Below are 23,641 nucleotides of genomic sequence, written 5' to 3'. Positions count from 1 at the left end.
TTTCTGTCAAGAGCTCTCTCAGCCCCACCCACCTCCCAGGGTGTCTGTTGTGGGGAGGGGAAGGGAAAGGAGTTTGTAAGCCGCTCTGAGACTCCAAGTGAAGGGCGGGGTATAAATCCAATCTCCTCCTCCAACAGCAGGAACTCATTAGGATTGGCTACATTAGGGGTGTGTGGCCTAACATGCAAAGGAGTTCCTGCTACAAAAAAAGGCCCTGGGTTTTGACAACAAACAAGGTAAACAGAACAACAAGTGGGTGTGGCTGGATAACCACACTTCTGGTAACATGGGGGTGCGGCCTTATGTGCTAATGAGCTGTGCTGTCAGGGGTGTGGCCCAATATGCTAATGAGTTCCTGCTGTTGGGTGTGGCCTATTATGATAATGAGTTCCTGCTGGGCTTTTTCTACAAAAAGAGCCCTGCCTGTCCCTCTGGAAGGGGGGGGGCAGGCAATTCCAGGTGGCACGGACACAGCATCAAGGGGCTACCTCGGATTTTTTGCTATTCATGTAGAGAGTCGCCAGTTCGTTGTCCACCAGCTCCACCCCAATGGAGGAAAGCTGCTGCCCTTGCTCCAGTTCGTGGACGATGCGCTTCACGTCCTCCACCAGCATCTGGGCATCCCTGAAAAATGGCAGGGGACGGGGCAAAGAACAGGGCGCAGGTGAGAAAACGCACCGGCCAAGCGCGACATGCAAAGTGCACTTTGGGACGAGACACACTCTTCAGAAGTGGCATTCACTGGGGAGATAGCAGTCAAGGTGGGGGGGAACAGGGACCCGGGCCCAGCATTTCTCACCTGTTCTCTCCTGCAATCGTCACCACGTGGGGTTTCTTGCTAAGCAGGAACTTCTTCAGTGATTCAATATCCCGGGCCTAGAACAGAGGAAGGGCTCCTTTTACAGAAAGAACGCCCCAATAGAACACTGGGTCTTCCTGCCAAAGTTCCTCCTTGGCTGGCTATCCCACCCACTCACTCACCACTGAGGACATGATTTGCAAAGACTTATTATTATTATTATTATTATTATTATTATTATTATTATTAAGATTTTTATCCCGCCCTCCCCGTAGGAAGAAGACGGGAAAGAGGCCCTTCTCAGAGTTGGTAAGGACTTCCCCCTCAGTAAGGAAGTCTGTAACCGAAGGAGGCCCTTGTGCTGGACACCCTCTGGGTTGGCTCCCTTTAGCACCTCTGGTTGGGTGGGAGGCGCCTTTGGGTGGCAGAGCAACCAATGATGTTTGGGCAGGAGATGCCAAGGGAGGTACCTCTGACAGAAGGACAGCCACTAGCCTCTGGATGAGGATTAACTGGCTGGTGGGTCAAGGGTCATGGGGCTCGGTGGTAGAGCTGAATGTCCCAGGTCCAATTCCCAGCATCTCCAGTTAAAAGGACCAGGTGGTAGGTGGTGAGAAAGACCTCCTCCCAAGACCCTGGACAGCGGCTGCCAGTCTGGGCAGACAATACTGCCTTTTGATAGATCAAGGGTCTGAGTCAGTATAAGGCAGCTTTATGTGTTCACGAGCAGTCTCTCAATGGCCCCATCACTGTCCTGGGAATCGGAGGCTGCAGGACCTACTCAGGCACCCGGCTGGATGGTTTTGCTTGAAACTGACAGGTCGTCTTCTAGGCAGGGAAGCTGATGAAAGGAACCACAGTGACCTTAAACTAAGCCAGTGGCAGGGAGAGAGAAGGGTTGAAAGAGAAAGGAATACTGGACGCAGAAGGAGATGTCCTTTATGCGGGATACATCTCTCATTTCCCCATTCAGGCAGGGGTTAGAATTCTAATGGAGCTTGGCTCTATCCCCTGCTGCTGGAAGGAAGCCCCTCCCCTACTTGTCAGACAAGCACAAAGCAGGAGAAACAGCCTTGCCGTGGAGACCACCAGTTAGGTTTTTTGAAAATGTCGAGACAGTGTGTGACTGCAATAAAGAAGGCCAATGCTATGCTGGGGATTATTAGGAAGGGTATTGAAAACAGATCAGCCAATATCATAATGCCCCTATATAAATCAATGGTGCGACCTCATTTGGAATACTGTGTGCAGTTCTGGTCACCACACCTTAAAAAGGATATCATAGCTTTGGAAAAAGTGCAGAAAAGGGCAATTCGAATTATAAAAGGGTTGGAACACTTTCCCTATGAGGAAAGGTTAAAGCGCTTAGGGCTCTTTAGCTTCGAGAAACGACGACTGAGGGGTGACATGATTGAGGTTTATAAGATTATGCATGGGAAAGAGCAGGTAGAGAAAGAGGTACTTTTCTCCCTTTCTCACAATACAAGAACTCGTGGGCACTCAATGAAATTGCTAAGCGGTTGGGTTAGAACGGATAAAAGGAAGTACTTCTTCACCCAAAGAGTGATTAACACTTGAAATTCACTGCCACAGGAAGTGGTGGCGGCTACAAGCATGGACGGCTTCAAAAGGGAATTAGATAAGCATATGGAGGTCCATCAGTGGCTATTAGCCACAAGGTATAGCTAGGGGCTCTGGGGCAAGTGATGCGCTGTCATCTTGGTGCTTGTGTGTGGAAGGGTCAACAGTGGGAGGGCTTCTAATGTCCTGGCCCCACTGGTGGACCTCCTGATGGCACCTAGTATTTCTGGCCACTGTGTGACACAGAGTGTTGTACTGGATGGGCCTTTGGCCTGATCCAACATTGGCGTCTCTTATGTTCTTATGAGGTGAGGTGGAAGTCCTTGATGGCGCGCTCCAGCTCTTTAGCCACCAACTACAGAATGTCTAGAGGCCACACTCCTCGCACTAGGTTGTGTAAGGGCAAAAAAAGGTCAGCTGCAAAAACTGCCATTTTAGAAATTTAACCCTCTACACCACAGACCAAGAAACATCACAGAGCTGCTGCTGCTGCTGCTGCAGCTCTGATGCCCAGCGATGAGGCCTCCTGTGACATGCTTAATCCTAGATTGTTTGCCCTGGCAACCTGGTCCTTTACACGGAAATCCCCAGGGGTTTAGATGCCACTCTTCTTCATAGCAGGGCTTCTCCTGCTGCAAACACTAAAGGAACCCACTGCTGGATTAATGAAGGCATAAAAAAGCCTCTGCTGTATCTGCAAGGCCCTTGACAGAGCCTGGAATGGCCCACTCTGCTGTAACAGCGTTTTCAAACAGTTAAAGCTTATGGACAGTTAAGGCAGGGGGAAAACTTGGAAGCTTTAGGTTCTGCAGAGCCGATGAAAAACACTGGGACCTGCGGCAGAGGAATCGCATTCATTAAAATGGGAGAGAAGCCCTCGGCTTTGAACGATGTGAAACGGAAGGCTCCCCATGAGAAAAACGACTCCTCCCCTGAGTATTTCTTTGCCAGAACTATCACAGCCCACAGATTCATTCTGTGCCAGGGTCTTTCTTGGCTCCCCTCCCTCCTTTAGGCCTCTGCTTCAACTTGGAAGGCTGGATGTGCCATTTGCTGGCGTGGGATAGCAAAGTCTCTCCCTCTTCAAATACTGGCCTTCCCGTCCAGGGCTGGCACATGGACTTGCCAGTCCCCATCAAAGCACTCCAAAGAAGGCTTTCGGCCCCTCCTCGAGAGTCAGAAGCTCTGACTCTCCTGGGGGCAGAGGAGGAATCAGAGGTCAGTTGCATTACCAACTGCGCTGAAGGTCTGCATTCTTTCCCACCCCCATGAGGGCCTTTTAGAAAAGGCTTTTAAATATCCTTTTAAACAGTAGCTACTCTTGTCCGTAATTGGGGGGGGGGCAGACTCACTGTGACTCACAGTAATAGTTCGGTGCAGCTCTGTTGCCCAACCAAATGAGACGCTGCTGTCAGACTGGGCCTTTCCTCTGCCCTGTTAGGGAGGTACAGGCTGGGTCCCTAAAATGGCCGCTGCCTACAGGAACATCTCTGAGAAGCAGCTGAGGCAAAGCTCCTGTGATGGGGGGGGAGGGCATCTTTAGCGGCTTCTCTGGGCTCAGACGCCAATGGATTGTTTTGTCTCTTTGATCTATATTGTGGCCTCCCTGTATGCAATCTCAGGGTGGCTTACAAGGTCACACAGAATGCGACAGTGAAACGATGCATACAATTCAACAATTAAATTTAAAAATTTGAGATTTAAGATTTTAAAAGTTCAGAGTTCCATATTTAAAAAACAGAGTAGAAGCTGTCTCGGTAGCGACGCTCGGATGTAAACCTTCTGGGCGGTGTTGTGAGGCATCCAGCCACTAACCACTAGGCTAGGGCGGTCAGCAGGGGAGGCCAAGAATGGGAATTTGGATGCCCGCTGCCTCAACTAAAAGCCCAAATTGGAGTGCAATTCATCAAATTTTCTGAGCCATAAAAAGCCGACGCGCAATCCGGATGCCCGTTGCCGTGTTTCGAATGATTCTTATTCAAGCATGGCTGCAATGGGACCCAGTCTCAAAAGCTGGCATACACTAAGCCAGAATGGTCAGTCAAGGAGGATTAAGGGTCCTTGACTGACCATTCTGGCTTAGTGTATGCCAGCTTTTGAGACTGGGTCCCATTGCAGCCATGCTTGAATAAGAATCATTCGAAACACGGCAACAGGCATCCGGATTGCGCGTCGGCTTTTTATGGCTCAGAAAATCTGATGAATTGCACTCCAATTTGGGTTTTGATATTGCTTCTATGCTGGAATAGACACATGGAAAGACTGTGACTTGTTTCTATTATGATTTATTATTGCACTTTGGCCTATTGATTTATATCATATTTGTTAGGTTTATTTGAATTATATTATACTTGCTGTTGTATACTTGCTTGCTTGCTTGTGCGTTATATATTTTTTGCCAGTGGTGTCCTTTTTTGTTTCCTGCATTGTACACTGCCCCCCCCTTTTTTGTCAACTAAAAGCCCGGCAGAGCAGCTCCGGTTTGCAGGCCCTGCAGGATTGTAACAGATCCCCGCAGGGCCCCGATCTCAGATTATTGGCAGTGGCTGGAAACAGTGTGGTGGGCTGAGTTGGCACTTGGCATCACAGTGCGCTCCCGTTGCGGCTACGGAGAGGAGGGTTTGTGATGCATCTGCCCGACCTGTTTTTCCCTTCACTGTCGACACCCCATAACAATAGTGGCCACAACTATTGGTGGGTGTTTTTGAGGGAGCAACAAGGCAGCAAAGCTCAAATAGGGTCAGAAGAGGAGGGGCGGAGGAGAGGGGTTGAATAGAAGCTAAGGGAGATCTTTTTCAGCTAAGGAGGAGCTCGGAGCCAAGGGCTTTCTGGATCAAAGAGTATACTCACTCCTAACAGCAGAGGACAGATCCAAGCTTAAGTAGACTTTTAAGCTCTGCATCAGGAGGGGCATCCCATGCAAAGGACACCACTGAAAGAAGGAAGAACGAGAGGCCAAGCTCCTGACAAAACTGGGAGGAAAGCAGCCTGGTTTCTGCAGCGGAGGCACGAAGAAAACTGAGCAGGTGAGTTCCCCACCAAAGTCTGCAAACCTCTATAACTGACTGGAGAAACTGCAAGGTTGGATCATGGATCGTCCCTATTTTCCCCTTCCCACAGCAGGCCCTCCTGATACCTGGAAAGCTGATTCCCAGGTTCATGGGACCCATGTAGAGTCACAGCTACACAGGTTGGCAAACTGAATGGAGAATGGAGAAGAAGGAGGAGGAGGAGGAGAAGGAGAAGAAAGAGGAGGAGGAGGAGGAGGAGGAGGAGGAGGAGGAGGAGGAGGAGGAGGAGGAGGAGGAGGAGGAGGAGGAGGAGGAGGAGGAGGAGGAGGAGGGGGAGGAGGAGGAGAAGAAGGAGGGGGAGGAGTAGGAGAAGGAGAAGAGGAGGAGGAGATTGGATTTATATCCCGCCCTTCACTACCCAAAGGTGTCTCAGAGCGGCTTACAGTCTCCTTTCCCTTCCCCTCCCGACAACAAACACCCTGTGAGGTAGGTGAGGCTGAGAGAGCTCTTGACAGAAACTGCTCTTTTTCAAGGACAGCTCTTATCAGAACTACGGCTTGCCCAAGGGCATCCAGCCAGGTGCAAGTGGAGGAGGGGGGAATCAAACCCGGTTCTCCCAGATTAGAGTCCACACACTTAACCACTGCACCAAACTGGCTCTCAAGAAGGGCTCTCAACTGGCTCTCAAGAAGGGGATAAAACCCCTCCCGCTGCCTCTTCAAGCAGCACAGAACAGCATTCCCAGCCCCCCTGCCCTTCTCACGGCAGCCCCACGACTTGAGTCACTATGACCCCACAGAGGTCTCAGAATTCTGGCAATCAGCTTTCCCAGGGGACCCATACAGAGATGAGACCAGGAAAGATCTGCAACCCTCAGTGCCTTCGGAAGACGGATCACTGGAGCCAACCCTGAGGATGTCTTCCTCCTTCCACCCCACCCCCCCAAAACCATCATGGCATGACCCCCCCCCTCACTTTTTTCTCCCTCTCATCTTCCCTCCAGGCATTCCTTCGCTTCGTGAAGTGTGGCAGCCGCAGGAAGTCTGTGACCTCGCCTTCTCCGTTCACCAGGGCGCAGAACACGGGGTGGTCTCTGAAAAACAAGAGCCGCGTTGTTGGGACGGAGAGAGCCGGGAAGGCACTTTGAATCCGGCATTGCCTCCAAGTACCTTGCTGAGGAGAATGCGATGCCCAGCACCCGGATGCCTTTGCTCTGGCTCTCGTCCATGAAGTCGTCGTCCTCCTCCACCTGCTGGTCGGGGCGGTACGGGGCCACCTTGAGCCAGTTGTTCAGCTTCCGGCTGCAAGCCTAACCACAAGAGGCGGGGAGGGGGGGAGGAAAGGGGCACCGTTACTCTCCCGTGCAAAGCGGGGCAGCACCCAGACTGAGAAGGGGAGCAAAAGGAGGTCATCACAGTGCCTCATTCTCTGGGACCAACCCTGCAGGAACAGTGTATATAGAGCACTTTCACATATATTGAATAAAGCACTTTCAATTCACACTTTAGCGATGATTGCCAAGTGGGTCTTACCGTTTCAAAGTAAATTCCAGTTGCAAAGTGCACTGAAATTGGAATGAAAAAGTCCCATTATTCAGCATATGTGAAGGTTCGGATGAATATGCTCAGCACCCAATTCTGCATTCAGCATTATGCAAATCAGACCCACCAATCAGCATGCATCTGCTTCGCAAGGCTTTATCCTGCATGTTGAGATTCATGCTTTCAAAGATCTGAGTGGGCGTGGCCAGCAGAGAAAAGACATTACTGTGGGGCAAAAGAGCCCCATGGCCAAGCAAGTGGCTCATGCCTCTTCTTGGAAAGCCACCTGGGCTACTGACTCCTGGTGGAAGTTGCTGCTCAGCCTTTAGTCCCCCTCTCCTGTAGGTGTCACTCACTTTAATCACACACTCCTTGGCTTCTACCAGCAGCTTGTTCTTCAGCTCTTTGGCCATCTGAGCATAGAGGAACTGGTTGAGTGCCCGCTCGATGGCTAAGGTGCGCTGTCGGTTCCATTCCTGCACCTGGTGGCTGAACTCGTCCCGGTAGTAGAACTGCTTAATCTCTTCAAAATAGGTCTGGTCGCTGCCATAGCTGAAAGGGAAGGCTGAGGCTTAGACTAACCCTCTGGAGGATTCGGACATATGGCTGGGAAGTGCACATAGGATGCATTCAGAAAGGCATTTTAATGTGTTATTCCTGTGGTTATTATCCATGGATATGCACAATAAAAATGCCTTTCTGAATGCATCCTATGTTCTCTTTACAGAAAGATAATAGTTTTATAACATTAAGATATGTGATTGCTAATCTAAAAATGCAATGGCCTTGGCAAAACTTTCTCAGCATATAGCAGAAATCAATTTAATTCCTAAAAGCTTCACATATTTCATATGTTATTATGCCCTGGACAGTTAGCTATAGTTCTAATTATTTTGTTTTACAGATAGCAGAATATAAACAGTAGGGAAGTTGGGTGATAAACCTGTATGCTTTGACAATGACTTCATTCTTTGTGCTTTGCTTCGAAAGCCTATAAATACAATGTTTCTTAGAAATCAGGAAGCCTGGAAGTAGTTCAAGCAAGGTGAGATTCTCTTAGAAGCTGGACTACATTATATACCTATATATATTATATACCTAGTTTCATTTATGTGAACTTGAAATTTTTGTTTTATTTAGTGGAATTCTTTATGTGTATAGAGGTGAATGGCTTTATAAGATGAACAGCCCATATTAGTCTGCTCTCACCAGAACTCAGAAGTTAAATGGCCTTGGCCATGGTTAGTACTTGGATGGGAGACCACCATGGAACACCAGGGTTGCAGCGCGACTCCCCGAGGGAAGGCATTTAAACTCTATTCCAGTTCCATTTTCAGAGGATAGCTATGTTGGTCTGCAAGAGAACAGCTGTGTTCATTTATGCCTTCTGAACTTGCCGAGTCGCTTTGCAGGGGTGGCACAACTCAGCAAATGGCCACGTCTGAATATCGGCTTTTATTCAGGTGCAGCTGATATCTTTGATCTGTATTTGGCTGAATTAATACCTGAAAAATACCAATAAGGTGCTGGAGAAGACTCTTGAGAGTCCCTTGGACTGTAAGGAGATAAAATCAGTCAATCCTAAAAGAAATCAACCCTGACTGCTCCCTGGAAGGCCAGATACTGAAGCTGAAGCTCAAAGACTTTGGCCACCAGGGCTATTTTTGGGCAGCAACGCACAGGAACGGAGTTCCGGCTGGCTCCCAAGTTGGCCACGCCCAGCAGGGACTCATTAGCATAATAGGCCACACCCAGTGGCAGGAACTCATTAGGATTGGCTACATTAGGTATGTGTGGCCTAACATGCAAAGGAGTTCCTGCTACAAAAAAAGGCCCTGGGTTTTGACAATAAACAAGGTAAACAGAATAACAAGCAAAAGGTGGGTGTGGCTGGATAACCACACTTCTGGTAACATGGGGGTGCGGCCTAATGTGCTAATGAGCTGTGCTGTCAGGGGTGCGGCCCAATATGCTAATGAGTTCCTGCTGTTGGGTGTGGCCTATTATGCTAATGAGTTCCTGCTGGGCTTTTTCTACAAAAAGAGCCCTGTTGGCCACCAACTGAGAAGGGAGCACTTACTGGAAAAAAACCCTGATTCTGGGAAAGACTGATGGTAAAAGAAGAAGGGGACGGCAAAGACAGTGTCATAGATGCAACAAACAAGAAATTAAGCAAACTCCAGAGGACGACGGAAGACAGGAGGGCCTGGCATGATGCGGCCCGTGGGTTCGCGAAGTGTCGGACTTGACTGTGCGACTGGACGACAACTAATTTTTCGGGTATTTGGCTTGGTATACACTGAGCACACACCCCTCGTAATGAGCACAGCAGCACCTTAGAGTCCAACAAGATTTCGGGGGGTATAAGCTTTCTAAAAGCAAAACTCCCTTCATCAGGCCTCTGACTCCTGAAACCTATACCCCCCCCCCCCCCAAATCTTGCTGGTCCCTAAGGTGCTGCTGAACTCAAACCCGGCTGTCCTCTTGCAGACCAACGTGGCTACCCTCTGAAACTGGAATCGGAATAACTCACCTAAACGAATCAATGCCGTCTGCTCCTCAGAATGAGGGATTCATAGCGGGCCGCCCTCCGGCAGCAGACTCACCCCTCAACGCCTTTCATGTCAATGCAGATGTCTATGGTCAGGAGCCCCTCATCTTCAGCCAGGGACATCTTCAAGAACTGATCGTTCCGTAGTTCCTTGACAGGCTTGTTCTTCAGGTACTTGAAGGAGTACGCATAGTGGGCCTCATCTACGTCCTGCCAGTGGGGGGAAAAGGAACATACTTAGGGGGTGGGGTGGTTCAGGTCCACATGCAGGAGCACATGGAACCCAGATATTCCCGCCCCCCCAGCACATTCCCATGCTAGCCCTGGTGCCTCCCTCCAGACTGTCAAATGAGCCCAACTGTTCCTTCTCCGGCTACAGGCAAACTCGGGAGAGCCAGCCCAGGATTTGCTGTTTCTGTCTGTTCACAGGGCTGTGTAAAGCCATTCTTCCACCAATCTCAACTGAAATATGTATTTATTGACTCCATTTATACCCTTGCCTGCCCCCCTCAATGGGGACCCCCACACACACAACGGCTTGCATTGTAGTCCTCTATCCCACTTTAGCATAGCATACCGAATCCGCTTCAAGGTCCTGGTGCTTACCTTTAAAGCCCTATATGGCCAGGGTCTGACATACCTGAGGGACCACCCTTCCCCACATATACCCGAGAGCACTGCGGTCGGGGTCACAGAACCAATTGACCCTCCCGGGCCCCAAGGATCCCAGGCTCACTACGACCAGGGCCAGGACCTTTTTAGTGGCAGCTCCTTACTGGTGGAACGAGCTCCTGGAAGAGATCAGGGCCCCACGGGACCTATTACAGTTCCGCAGGGCCTGCAAGACGGAGCTCTTCCACCAGGCTTTCAACTAAGGAGCCGCCCTCACTACTACCATCAACGAGCCTGGCCCTCAGCCTTAAACATCTGGCTCATTCCATCCAGTGACTCAGGACGACCACTGAGCTGGAGCTGTCAGCTTGTAAACATCCTTAGGACGCCATCACAAGCAACGAACTGAACGATCACTAGCACCTTATGATTCTATGAGTTTTAGCTGTATTGTTTTGTTTTAAAATGATTTTATATGGTTTCATTGGTATTTTGTGCCAACGTTGTAAGCCGCCCTGAGCCCACTCGCAGGGAGGGTGGGGTATAAACTGAATAAAACAAAATAAATAAAAACCTTCCTGGAGGCTCAAGCTTGCCTAGGAGCCTCACTCTGACCAGAAACTGCTCCTACTGCATTGTGTATCCCACCCTTCCTCCAAGGAGCACAGGGTGGCGTGTGGTTCTCCTTTCCCTTCTTTTTCCCTCCCAAGCCCTGCAAGATAGGCCAGGCTGATGCAGGTAGGATCTGCACCTGGCTCTCCCCACCTCTCGTGCCAAGCTCGCCGAGGCTGGATGCGATTACGCCGAATACACAGATGCTGTCACCAGATTCCAGGCCCTACGCCCATGCCAAGTGTTGCCGAGGCACCGTTACCTTCTTGCCCTTCTTGGTAGGGGAGATGTTGATCTTGGCCCTTTCCTGGAAGGTCTGCCGCAGAACCTGCCGGACCAGGGGCTCACGAGCAATCTGCAGAGCGACCATGTAGCAGGCGCCTTCCAGCACGGCCTCTGGCGTGGGGAACTGGCTGCAGAGGCAAAGCCGTGTGAGTACGGCACACAGGACGCCACCTCCCAGACAGACTGGGCCCCTGCAAGGACTCCCTTTCCCATCAAGCCCTCTTACCTGCACACGTAGTCCTTGGCCAGCTCCAGTGGCTCTGCTGGGAACTGCTCCGTTTCGTGGCGCTGGTAACTGTCGCGCAGGTTCTCACCAAATTGCTCCGGTGTTAGACCAAACTTCTTAGCCAGGCCATCTAAGGACACATGTACAGGAGGTATGTACTTGGGACCCCTGAGTTCCTGTCTTTTGTTCGGCCACTACCTGCCTGAGGTTGCAAGTCTAGCAAGAAAGCTTAAGGGACCAGAAGGCAGCCAATCCTCCCCCCCCCCCCTGGCAAGGCCGGGCCATCTTAAGATCAGCTCCCCAATGACCCAGAACAGAATTAAGGCAACCAATCACACCTCTCCAAGGAGGCAAGAGACTCAACAGCTCTTGACTGCTCAAGCCCAGGGCCACAGGACAGTTTCAGACTTGCAGGATGTAGCCTCTTAAGAATATCCATTTTTTTCTAGTCCTCAAGATAGGCTTGAAAGTACATAAACAGTGTGTGCTATGAATCACAGAAACCAAAGAGGTGGATTAAAAAGAAATCCAAAAGTTAGGGCAGGGCTTCTGTACATCTTACTGCCTGTCTCTCAGGAATAGGAATAGCAAAACTAAAATTAATGAAAAATCTTGACTAGCCCAAACTTGTCAGAGTTTGGAAGCTAAGCGGGGTCAGTCATAGTTAGTACTTGGATATGGGAGAAACAAGGAAGATTGGGTTGCTATAGAAGGGGGGGAATTTGGGACCATTTGATTTTGGATAAAATCTCGGACTCTTTAGCAGATAAAGATCCTTCATTAGGACCTTCCTATTATTTGGAGAGATGGTATCCAATTCTAATCAAATTGGAAGAGATTCTTGAAGGAAATACACAGTCCACAAATTATCGTTATCTTAATCTCCTGAAAGTAAGTTGGTTAATTTAATAACCCCTAATGTAGTATTTGTTGTATTAGTTTTAGTTATTTTATTGTTAATTTAAAGTTTATGTTTTTGTTGTGTATTGTGTATTGGAAGACTGTGATTTGAAAGACGGTGTAACGTGTTTATGCACCTTAACATTTTTATTGGACGTATTTTTGATTGTTGTGTATTGTTGTATAGAAAATCAGTAAATAAATTAAAAAAAAAAAAGAAGGGGGGGGGATTGGATTTATACCCTGCCCTTCACTCGGAGTCTCAGAGCAGCTTACAAACTCCTTTCCGTTCCCCTCCCCACAGCAGATACCCTGTGAGGTAGGTGGGGCTGAGAGAGCTCTTTCAAGAACTGCCCTTTCAAGGACAGCTCTTGTCAGAACTATGGCTTGCCCAAGGTCATCCAGCAGCTGCAAGTGGAGGAGTGGGGAATCAAACCCGGTTCTCCCAGATTTGAGTCCACACACTTAACCACTACACCAAACTGGCTCTCTTCCTATACAGAGGAAGTCAATGGCAAACCACCACTGCTCATCTCTTGCCTTGAAAACCCTGTGGTCTTGGGTTCCCCATAAGTCAGTTGCCACTTGTTGCTAATTATTATTAATATCAGTAAATGTTTTAGAGTAAACTATGCAAAGTAAAAGAAATTATGCAGGCCAGCTCACTATTTTAAAACCTAGATAGCAACATTCAGTGTTTTGAAACACTAAATTTGAATTGTGTGCACTGAACTTACTTCTGAATTTGAAATTGTAACAGAGACTTCTTGGGAAGAAAAAAAAGATCTTTTGCTTTACTAGTGAGATGAAAAGTGAGACCTTACAATTCAGTTTTTGCCAGCAATGGATGATATTCCCAGACAATACACTTCTATATAAACACATAATAAATCTTCCAGTTGTTCTTTTAGTATGTACACGTTGTCTTAAATTTATAACCTTCACTGATTTTGCATGTGAAGTAAAGGGAAACTATTTTTCTAAGAAATCTGAGGTATGACTGAGATTTTCCATTCGTTTCCAACTGTGTTGAAAAGGCGTGGAGCGCATCTCCCCCCCACACTTGCTGACGTCCCAAACAGTGCAGGAGGGAGTCTTTATTTAGTCTTTCCCAGATTGCACCTGCGGCAGGAGCAAAACTACAAAGAGTGAGCACTGCTGGGTGCAACTCCAGGTCCTCCAGCAATGGGGCCAACACATTTCGGAGGTTACAGGAGGCCAGGTGAGAATGTAAGCCATTACCTAGACCAGCTGTTTGGCAGATGGTATACATGTCCCGGCGAGATGCCTGCTTGAGCTCAGGCCCCTTTGGCTCATCATCCTCTGCATCTTCTCCTTCCCCTGGAAAAGCAGGAAATGACAGTTTGCAACACACATTACAGGGGTGGAATCTGAGAAGCCAGCCGCATTAGACCACAGAATCAAAGGAAAAAGGAATAATTTGAGGTTGGACCGCTCCTTTGGGGAGTTCACTAGCAAATTCATGGTTAATGTTAAATTGCTGGTGTGACACTAAGGTCTGGTTCCCAAATGCAGAAGATTTATGTGGCAATGAGGCGGAAGAGACATGAAGGGATGAAGTAGATAAGACTGGCAGTAGAAAACCACATTCTGGAATGCATCCCTGTGTTCAAAGTCCCTGTAGAGAGAGAACCAGCCTGACAAGCCAAAAGAGGAGCCAAACCCTTCTCTCTGCTATCTGCAGGGCAGTTTTTAATGTCAAGCAACATTAGAAGCCAGAACCTGTCTGCAGCCTGAAGGGAGGGGCAAGGCTTTTCATAGCGACCAGCCACCTCGTTCTCTTGCATGTGTGAACAAGGCAGAAGATCTCTCATGTGAATGAAAGGGCATAAGGAGAAAAGTCAGAAACAAGGTGAAAAACAAGGGCCTGGAAGTTAACACTCTGCTTGCAGAGTCCGTTGCTTGCACCTTTGCCAAGGCCTGCTGTGCTGCCCATGATTCTGTCCAGCCTCCAAGGGAGTATAAAGGAAGAGGACATACAACCAGTGTTCCCTCTAAGCTGAGTTAGTGTGAGCTAGCTCACAGGTTTTTAGCCTCCGGCTCACACATTTTTGTCTTGGCTCAGGAAAGAGGGCTCCAGAGCAAACTAATCTATGCAGTAGCCAAATCGCTCGCTCACACCTTTAATGCCAGTAGCTCACAAAGTAGAATTTTTGCTCACAAGACTCCACAGCTTAGAGGGAGCACTGCACACAACACACAAGCTTTTGAAACCTAGCTGCCATAAGTAGAAAAGAGCAAGCGTCCAGTAGCACCTTAAAGACTAACAAAATATGTGGCAGGGGAGGAGCTTCCGTGAGTCACGGCTCACTTCTTCGGATACAGCAAAATACGGGTGGCTGTACCTGAAGAAGTGAACAGTGACTCACAAAAGCTCATGCCCTGCCAAACATTTTGTTAGCCTTTAAGGTACTACTGGACCCTTGCTCTTTTCTGCTGTTACAGACAGACTAACACGGCTACCCATCTTGATTTATAGTCCATAAGAGCTTCATGCAAACCTTCCTCCTCTTCTCCATCTTCCCGGATACGCTTGTGTTTCTTGCGGTTGACTTTGGTTGCATTCTGCATCTTGGGAATGTCTCGGCCGTAATAAAGCAGGAAGTGATTGTACACATCTTTAAGCTCATCCATGGACTGCACATCCTTCAGCCTTGTGGGACATAAAGCAGTCACGTTGTGGCATTTTACTCATTTAAAATCTACATCCCACCTACCTATTCATGAAGCAACGTTTAAAAGCAGTCAATTAACATAAAATCAGTTTTAAAATAGTTGCACATACATTGCCTAAAAGAGGGAAATAATCGAGAATTAGAACAAATTCACAGCTAGCAAGAGCTTTCAGCTGTCCAACAGAGGACAGAAGTTCACCCCACAGGTAGCATACAAAGGTCAGCCAGCAAATGCCATCCAAAAAGGGCTGATTTGCACAGCTTGTGTGGGTGGGGGTGGTAGGGGGGACACCAAGGATTCTGCTCCGCAGACTGCTCAAGCAGCCTTTCCCCAACATAGCCACACCTGAAAAAGCCCAACCTGCCTGCACCAAGTGAAAAGGCAACACAGACAGTACCAAGGTACAGTTCAGAGAAGCGGGTATTCAGATGGGGTGATGTGATGGACTGCCCTCTACTATCCATTTCGAAGGGCTGATAGATTCTCTCTCTCTCTGCTTCTGACACACATTATATTTTCTGCTTCTGATCCAGATGAGATTTCGTTATTCGATAAAATCCTCGTTAGCAATGGAGACACAATATCTAGATCCAAGTTGAGGACTGGACGTGTGTCTGGCAATGTTTGTTCTGCTGATCAGAACCTGTACCTCTCGTTGAAGGAAGCTTACATCAAAAACAATTACTGTTTATGAAATGGGTTAGCTCTAATCCCTACTTAAGAAGGACTGAAATGTACGTTCTTGAGCCTCCTTGCTGCTATTCTTAGCCATGCTGTAAAAAAAACCCTTTGCTGCAATACATTTCTAAAAAGATACCCAGGGACCAGACCACTTTTAATTTCTTTTCATGGAGTGGAGCATCTCTCCTTGGGGCACAGAAAAGGCTTAAACAGATACAGGTAATCGGGCACAGGTTAACGCAAGCGTCCTTACTCCTGGCTGTTAAGCTTCCTCCCTTTGGGTTTTGTCTGTGACAATGGTCACGATGACGACATGCCGGTTATAACGGCATAACGGGGCTGTGAAGAACTGGGGAGCCCTACCTTTCCATATCAGTGGTGTCCAGGGCCCGTATTCCATCAGCCAGAGGTTTGTCCGGATCAGCAGAGATCTGTTCGTACTGGTAAGCCTGCATTTTCTCAAAGAGACGGGTCAGATTCTGCTTACGGATCTTCAGCTGGGTCCACTGAAACAAGAAAGTGTGCAGCAAAAACTGTTTTATTTTGATCTCTCTTCTCTGTCCTCCTTTCTAGCAGCGCAGCATGAGAACAGCAAATGAACTGGGGGAGGTCCCAAAAGGATGCAAGTGCAACGCTCAGGAACGTAGGTCATTTTCTTAGTCAACTGGGTTCTTTCTAGTTCAAAAAAAGCAGTGAATGCTACCGATGGGCTAGAATGGGTAAAGAGCTGGATCCTCCCAGAATCATGCCCTGAAGGAGCATACACTCAAACTGTTATGGTACCCCACAGTGACATGGGCCCATCTCCAGGAAGTCCCAGGCCAACTACTTGAGTTATAAAGGAAGGGCGTTTGGCTTCCCCTTATTCTGAAAAGGGAGCCATCTACTGCCTCTTAAAAGACTTCATAATACTCTTATATTTTGAATTGTAGCGTATAGATATCAAGAGATTTCAATGTGTTCAGATAATACAACTGCCTCGAATTATATGATTGTTCATTATTTTCTTTCTCTGCAGGATTGATCTGTGGCAGTTTTTCCGGATTTAGATTATAACTGCAAAGGAGGTTTTTGCCCTGATCACTTCCTAATGTAATCATTTCTTGCTGTAATTACTACATTTTGTAGTAACGAGTTATGTGATTTTTGTAATAAATCTTTTAAAAAAGAGAGAGAGAGAGAGCTCATAATACCCTTTGGCTTTGCTCCTTCCTCGGGCATGCTGGGTACGGTTAAACTGCAGCCCTTCCAAGCACCACCACCGATCATTTTTTGCTGTCGAGCGTGCACTCACCTTCTCATCCCACTGCCAAACACGCCACAGGTCGTTGATGTTCAGTTCTGGTTCCACGTACTCCTTCCTGTAGAAGGCTATGAACGGGACCTGGGACAGATCAGAGAACAACGGTAGCCGGGAGAAGGTTAGGGGCCTGTGCTCCCATCTAGGTTAAACCCTCTGGTGAGGGAGAGGAAGGCATGAGGGGAGAGCCACATTCAGCACATGCCGGGTCCTCCCGAGGGCCCTGTGGCTCTCCCTCAGCTGTGCATATGTGAAAAGGGGCTTGGGTCCTTCCACCCCAGCTCACCTCAAAATGCTGGTTGTGCATGAAGTTCAGGGCTTCTTTGATCTTCTGAATGGTGCTGGGGCCCTTGCGGCTGAAGCTGCTGCCGGCCTGACCGCGGTCCGAGAAATCAGACGTTTCCTAGGAGAGAGGGGGCTGATGGCTACAGGTATAGAGCTTCTTGCAGCCACGCCTGCCAAACTGGCAGAGCTGGCTTGCCTTGCTGTGGGGAACTTATTTTATTTATTTATTATTTGCATTTATAGCCCACCCATCCCACAAGCGGGCTCAGGGCGGGTAACATCAGTGCAATAAACACGATTAAAATTAAACAAGTTAGAAAATTTAAACAATGATCAACACTAAAACTCAATCACACCTCTAACTGTCAATGGTTGTATGGTTCTTTAGCATTTTATTTGGATTAATAGATGGATAGGTGACAACTACCTCAGGGAGACCGCTGCCTCAACCAAAGGCCTGCCTCACAGGCCCTGCGGAATTGAAGAAGATCCTGCAGGGCCCTAATCTCGACTGGGAGCATGTTCCATCAGGCAGGGGCCAGGGCAGAAAAGGCCCTGGCCCTGGTCGAGGCAAGACGGACGTCCTTTGGGCCAGGGACAACCAGGAGATGTTGGTCCATAGAGCGTAACGCTCTTCGGACGTATATGGGGAGAGGCGGTCCCTCAGATATGGTTCAAGTCATTTTGACTTGATTGGTTCAAGTCATTTCGGTGCCAGAGACAGAAAACCCAGATGTTCCCTCTTCTGCTCTCGGAGGGTTCAATTTACCAGCGTACAAATGCACTGGAGCTGCATTACGGCACTGCGATTCATTTTAAGGCATACACGGAGGAATCTCCTGGGGGATTATGCTCTGCCGATCAGATCTCTTGTTGCACATTTTGCTATCTTTAATGGGTCTTCTGCCTTACCTTACCACATGACAGACGGCCAAGCCCAGAAGCCTGCTGTGTTCCATTGACAGTAAACACCACCCTCCGGAGGATGATGAAAAAATGGAAACCAGCCTTTGCAGCCTGAGCAGAGGGCCCACTTGGACAGCCCCGGGCTCTTGAGAGCAGGGAAAGTACTCCAAAACAAAGTACTTCCTGCTAATGGCTTCACGATGACAAATCTTACCTGCAGGGAGATGGTGGGCATCGCAAAAGCATTCCGGTAGATCCAATCAGCTTCCTCCTCCAGCTCATCGTCTTCGGCGTTCTTCACACCAATAGAGCGCAGCTGGAAGAAGGGGGAAACAGAAGAAGTAAGCCTTGTTTCTGAAGCCCACATAGGTAGAGACCGTGTTCTATATGAGCAACAGCTGGAAGAGCAAGGAGACAGAAGCAAGCAGAGAAACAGACAGGGCTCCTCACCTGGAACCTTTCGGGCATGTCTGTCACCCGGATCTCATTGTCCTGGTCGGTCAGGTGGCTGCTCTCCAGCTCGCTGGGCTCATACATCTCAAAAATGCTGCGGCGACTGACCCGCTTCTTGGTGGCCTTCTTGGCCCGGACGCGAGTCTCACTCCCTTCTGCCTCGTCGGCCTCATATTCGTACTCCTCCTCCAGATCCTCGTCGTACTCGTTGTATTTCTCAAACTCGTCATAGTCAAAGTCCACCCCAAAGATCTCCTGAGCCTCTTGCAAAGCGCTGGGGAAAGCAACAGAAGACTTTTGGACTCAGCCTCGAAGGCGCTCGGTGGAATCTTGCCCGTGACATGCCTTACTGGGATGCAGCCGCCCATGAGTACCCAACCCGAAGGCAACCCGTCCTCCCGCCCAAAGGGTCACACGTATGGGGTTTGGCAAAGAAGGGGGCTTCTGCTCTGCAGACGTCTCTCTCCCAGGAAAATTGCCCGAGAGCTGAAGAGAGCCACGACCTTCCTTCTCCTGACTTACGCATCTGTGCAGCCAGAGAGTTTCTTCCTCCATTTGGGCTTCTTCAGAGGCTGCCCATCGTCGTCAACAATGAAATCATCAATGTCTGGAGAAAGAAAGCACCGAGCGAAGTTGAAGGGCTGCGGGGACGTGGCACTTGCCTCCCTCCCCATTTCGGGAAACTCCGAGCACTGATGATCTATTGGCCTGTGACCAGTAAGGGATGCAGAGTTGTTTGTGCCTGCCTACCTACCCACATTCTGATTCTGCCTGTGAACCCTCCGGCCAGATTCTTCAACCCATGTATGGTGGGGGAGAGACTCAGAACTCAGGTTCCCTTTTGAATGCACCTTGGCCCTTTTAACCATTTCACCAGCAACCCAGAGAACCCTCTGTGCGGTCAATACTTACCAGACTCGTCTTCCTCCTCCTCTTCTTCATCATCAGCGGGGCCAATGGGGCCTTCGACAGCATCAACCCCCTCCTCTCCCTCCCCATCCTGGAAGATTTCTTCAGCAATGGCTTCCTTCTCATGCTCCTCCTTCCCGTAATCCTCCTCTTCATCATCCTCATCGTCTGACATCTTCCGCAGCCGCCTGAATTTTTGCTGCCAAGAGGCACGTCTTATTGAATCTCTAAGCACTTGAGACAGAGGTGCACATTTCCTACTACCCCCAAGGGGGAAACCTTCCTCTCCCCCAGGGTAACTTCCTTCAGTAACCCCTTGGCCTGCCAAAGAGATGTTTAGAATTTCCTCGGCCAATGAGATCAGGTGCTGGCTAAGAAAGGGCCAAGAACAATGGCCCTCCTGCCCACTCCACTTCCAGGAGAAGGTATGCAAGGAAGACATTTAGCTAAGAAAGTGGTTCCTCCGCTGCCTCACCAACATCTCGGCCTTGATAGGACTGCCTATAGCAGATGTCCCTAGGGTACCAGCTAGCAAGAGGGCGAGCAGGCACCCAAGGGTGTTTTTCGGCCCAGCAGCAGCCAGGCCATATCGCACCATGCTTGATGGTAGCGTTGCCACAAGGCACAAACATCGGAGCTTCTGCTTAAGAACTTAAATTTCAGGGAGTGTGAGGTCATAACTTCCATGTCCCCTAGGAGCTGAGCTAGCCAACAGCCAGCAAGCTCCAATTCGATCGAGGGTCCCTTCTTTCCTAACCCTTCCAGACCCCTGCATCGAGGACAGGAGGGAAATCGCCCGGGAGTTCCAAACTCACTCGTTTTACTTTGACACCCAGGTTTTCTTCAATGAGGTCGAAATCATCATCCTCAAGGCGGTCATCAAAATCTGCCAAGAGAAAGGCCAAACTGCCAGCCATCTGCCCAAACAAGGAAGCCAGGGGGGCGGGGGGGGGGGGGGAAGCAGCCACAGTCTAGCCCCTCCAGCACAGAGGGTGGGATAAAGGCTAAAAGGCAACCCTGCCTCACCAAGAAGAGTAACAAGAGCCCCCAAAGCAGGCCTTGCCCAGCACTTACTGCGTTTCCTCTTCTTATGACCGACATCATCCTCGGAGTCTCCCGAATCACTGGCCTCTTCCTCTTCCTCCTCTTCCTCATCGTCATCATCATTAATGAATCCCTTCAGGTTCCCTTGCTCATCTTGATCATCCAAGTTCTCTTCTTCTTCTTCATCTGAAAGCGGCAGCAAAAGAGAAAGAGAGAGAGAGAGAAAATTAAACCAGGCATATAACGTTGCAAAGAGGCATAAGGGAAAGATTTTCAGTGGCAAAAGCAGGAGGAATTTGTTCTGCAGACCCCACTTCCCAGAGAGCTGCATCATTGACCTGAAGGACCGGAGACCCATGTTGAGCTGCGGACGGAAGAGCAGGTGGACAGCCGAGTAAATGGCTTTTCTGACCCAGACAACTGGCTTGGATCACATCCTTCCAGGCACTGGCACGGTTAGATACAACATAAACTGAAAGCTTTCACAACCAAGAATCTTGTGACACCTTAAAGCTTAATAGAATGTCAAGGGTTGCCCTAGTCCAGCTTGCCCCTGGGAAGAAGAGGAGCTCCCAATGGCCCTCACCTAGAGATGTGAAGGCCCCAAAAAAAAAACACGGAAAAATTCGGGGGGGAAACGGTTTTTTTCCGTTTTTTTTCCTGAAGCCTTTTTTTGTTTTTTTCCGAAAAATTGAAAAAATTGAAAAAAGAAAACAAAAGAAAAAAATTGATTATGGAACGTTTTATTTTAACATGATGAATAAAATATTTTAAGACCAAGTGTTCAAATATTTTCCAAATCATTTCTAAAATATATATATATGGTATCAGATTGATGTAATTCCTGTGCACTGAGGACAAGCAAGTCCTAGGTTACACACTGAACTCTCCAATGCAAGAACAAGATGCATTTCTTCCTTTAGGAGGTGCGATTGTCACGAGAAAATAAAAAAGTGTCAGTTTTGTTTTTGCATGTGGGTGGTATTCTGTAATAATCGTTTGGATACACTATATTTTTAATATGCTAGTTGTGATAATTTCATGCCAAGTAAAAATGACTTTCAAACTAGAAAAGACAAAAGAAATGCTAATGTAGCATTTTTTTTCAATTTTTCCGAAAATTTCAGTTTTCCCCCGGAAAAAAAACGGGATTTTTCCCGAGCTTCAAAATTTCCGGAAATTTTACATCTCTACCCCCACCGTGCCCACAGCTCCGTGCAACTCTGGAAGCTCCAAGGGAAGACTCCACACTTCCTCTCCAACAGGAGGCTCCCATTCAAGCTGCCTGGACACCAGCAGACTAGGAGCCCCCAAGTGGACCTGTCCACCTCCAGCCGTGGAGGGGCCATGGCTCTGGGGCAGACCATTTGCTTGGCATGCAGAAGGCCCCGGTTTCACTTCCTGGCATCTCCAGTTAAAAGAACAATACAGGAGGTGATGGGGAAAATCTCTAACTAAGATCCTGGAGAGCTGCTGCCAGCCTGAGTAGGCAATGCTGGCCTTGATAGACCAATGGCTTGATTCCATATAAGGCAGCTTCATGTTTTCACCTCCAGAGTGTCCCTCAGGAACACAGAAGTTGGAGGGCCGGAGACAAAGCCTGGACCAGACAAGCACGCTAGGCAGCTCGGGGCCTCCCAGACTCCTGCCTCTCTTAGGAGGCAGATGCAAGTCTTTAGATCTTGGCAGGTTCAGGGATCTAGGCTTGGCTACGGGAAAGGGTGGGGCTCTCCGTTTCCTATATAATCGCAGCTGTCTCATTCTTTGCTAGTTCAGCACCTTCTGTCCAACCGCCTGTGCTTCAGCCTGGAGAGCGGGTGACTGCTAAGCTCTGGCTCTGCAGGCCCAGCCAGCCAGCCTCAAGGGGAGATTCCTCGCTTCCAGCTCCGGCCTGGACCCTTGGATCCTGCCCTGCTTGTTCTTGCCTGCCTGCAGCCCTTGAGCCTTGCTGCCCAACTTGCCAGGTACAGAACGGGACACAACTTGGAATTCCCCACTCTGCCATAAAGTTTGTTGGGTGACCTTGGGCTAGTCACTCTCCTCACAGGGTCGCTGTTGCCAGGATAAATCAGAAGAGGAAAGAACACCACCCTGAGTTCCTCCAGTTTGGTGTAGTGGTTAAGTGTGCGGACTATAATCTGGGAGAACGGGGTTTGATTCCCCACTCCTCCACTTGCACCTGCTGATGTGACCTTGGGTCAGTCGCAAGCTCTGGCACAGCTGTCCTTGAAAGAGAGCAGTTTGTGTCAAGAGCTCTCTCAGCCCCACCCACCTCACAGGGTGTCTGTTGTGGGGAGGGGAAGGGAAAGGAGTTTGTAAGCTGCTCTGAGACTCCAAGTGAAGGGCGGGGTATAAATCCAATCTCTTCTCTTCTTCTTCTTCTTGGAGGCAGCACAGGATCAAAATGTACTAAGTAAATGAGTACCCTGCAACTGGTTTGCACATCCTACAAGACAGTGTGGATTTTATGGTTTATTCACTTTTCAGGCATATTCTTAGAAGGATGCCATGGACACTTATGGCTCAACAAGCCACTGAAGAGATGCAAAGCAAACTCACCATCTTCTTCCTCTACAAACTTCTTGGTTACTCTGGGAACAACTGCCCCGTCCGCATCGTACTCCTCCTCCGACTCCTCGGCTTCACTCTCCACGAAGTCAGACATGGCTGCGGTGGTGGAAAAACAATCTGGAGAAAAGGAAAAAAAGAGGCTGAAGGGGAAAAAGACAGAGGGCCCCCCCCCCCCCAATTCCCAGTTGCAGCACCTGAAGGGAGGGACAGGGAAGCAGGCAGGATTACAAGAGCATCCAAGCCCAGAGGATAGTCTGGAGGAACTCTGTCAATGCTCAGCTCTGCCGATGTTCCGCTTGTCCCACTCTAACCACTGAAGCAAACAGTGACTGCTATTTGTATAAAGTTTTACTGTGTTTTCTCTCACAATTATATTGAGGGAGGACTCCGTTATTACCATCACAAATAGGAACTCAAGGCCGAGCAAGGCAACGCGGCTAGGGAATCTCTAAGAAGATGGGAGGTTAAGAGAACACAAGAGAAGCCAATGTCCGATCAGGCCAATGGCCCATCCAGTCCAACACTCTGTCACACAGCGGCCAAAAATAACAGGTACCATCAGGAAGTCCACCAGCAGGGCCAGAACTCCAGAAGCCATCCCACTGTTGGCCCCCAAGCCCCAAGAATACAGTGCGTCACTTGCCTCAGACATAAGAGAAGCCATTTAGGATCAGGCC

General features: G+C 48.9%; 1 protein-coding gene across 1 annotated transcript in view; it reads right to left on the bottom strand.

Annotated features, from left to right (window-relative positions):
• The window catches only part of SUPT6H (SPT6 homolog, histone chaperone), a 58,038-nt gene that overhangs the window by 26,571 nt on the left and 7,826 nt on the right, over positions 1 to 23,641 (bottom strand). Inside the window, exons 2-21 of the mRNA XM_015421902.1 lie at positions 22,953 to 23,081; positions 20,424 to 20,579; positions 20,165 to 20,235; positions 19,353 to 19,548; positions 18,963 to 19,047; positions 18,438 to 18,714; positions 18,202 to 18,303; positions 17,083 to 17,199; positions 16,791 to 16,880; positions 15,860 to 16,002; positions 14,641 to 14,792; positions 13,361 to 13,459; positions 11,219 to 11,348; positions 10,970 to 11,120; positions 9,539 to 9,693; positions 7,289 to 7,484; positions 6,561 to 6,700; positions 6,367 to 6,484; positions 800 to 876; positions 489 to 624 (exon numbers count right to left, since the gene is read on the bottom strand). Of these exons, the coding sequence (XP_015277388.1) occupies positions 489 to 624; positions 800 to 876; positions 6,367 to 6,484; positions 6,561 to 6,700; positions 7,289 to 7,484; positions 9,539 to 9,693; positions 10,970 to 11,120; positions 11,219 to 11,348; positions 13,361 to 13,459; positions 14,641 to 14,792; positions 15,860 to 16,002; positions 16,791 to 16,880; positions 17,083 to 17,199; positions 18,202 to 18,303; positions 18,438 to 18,714; positions 18,963 to 19,047; positions 19,353 to 19,548; positions 20,165 to 20,235; positions 20,424 to 20,579; positions 22,953 to 23,058 (2,697 nt within the window). The 5' untranslated portion in view covers positions 23,059 to 23,081. The remainder of the gene's footprint in view (positions 1 to 488; positions 625 to 799; positions 877 to 6,366; positions 6,485 to 6,560; positions 6,701 to 7,288; positions 7,485 to 9,538; positions 9,694 to 10,969; positions 11,121 to 11,218; positions 11,349 to 13,360; positions 13,460 to 14,640; positions 14,793 to 15,859; positions 16,003 to 16,790; positions 16,881 to 17,082; positions 17,200 to 18,201; positions 18,304 to 18,437; positions 18,715 to 18,962; positions 19,048 to 19,352; positions 19,549 to 20,164; positions 20,236 to 20,423; positions 20,580 to 22,952; positions 23,082 to 23,641) is intronic.

The sequence above is a fragment of the Gekko japonicus genome, unplaced genomic scaffold, assembly GCF_001447785.1.
Source record: "Gekko japonicus isolate JY-2015 unplaced genomic scaffold, Gekko_japonicus_V1.1 scaffold21, whole genome shotgun sequence".
Lineage (NCBI taxonomy): Eukaryota > Metazoa > Chordata > Lepidosauria > Squamata > Gekkonidae > Gekko > Gekko japonicus.
This window is presented reverse-complemented; position numbering and strand designations above follow the sequence as displayed.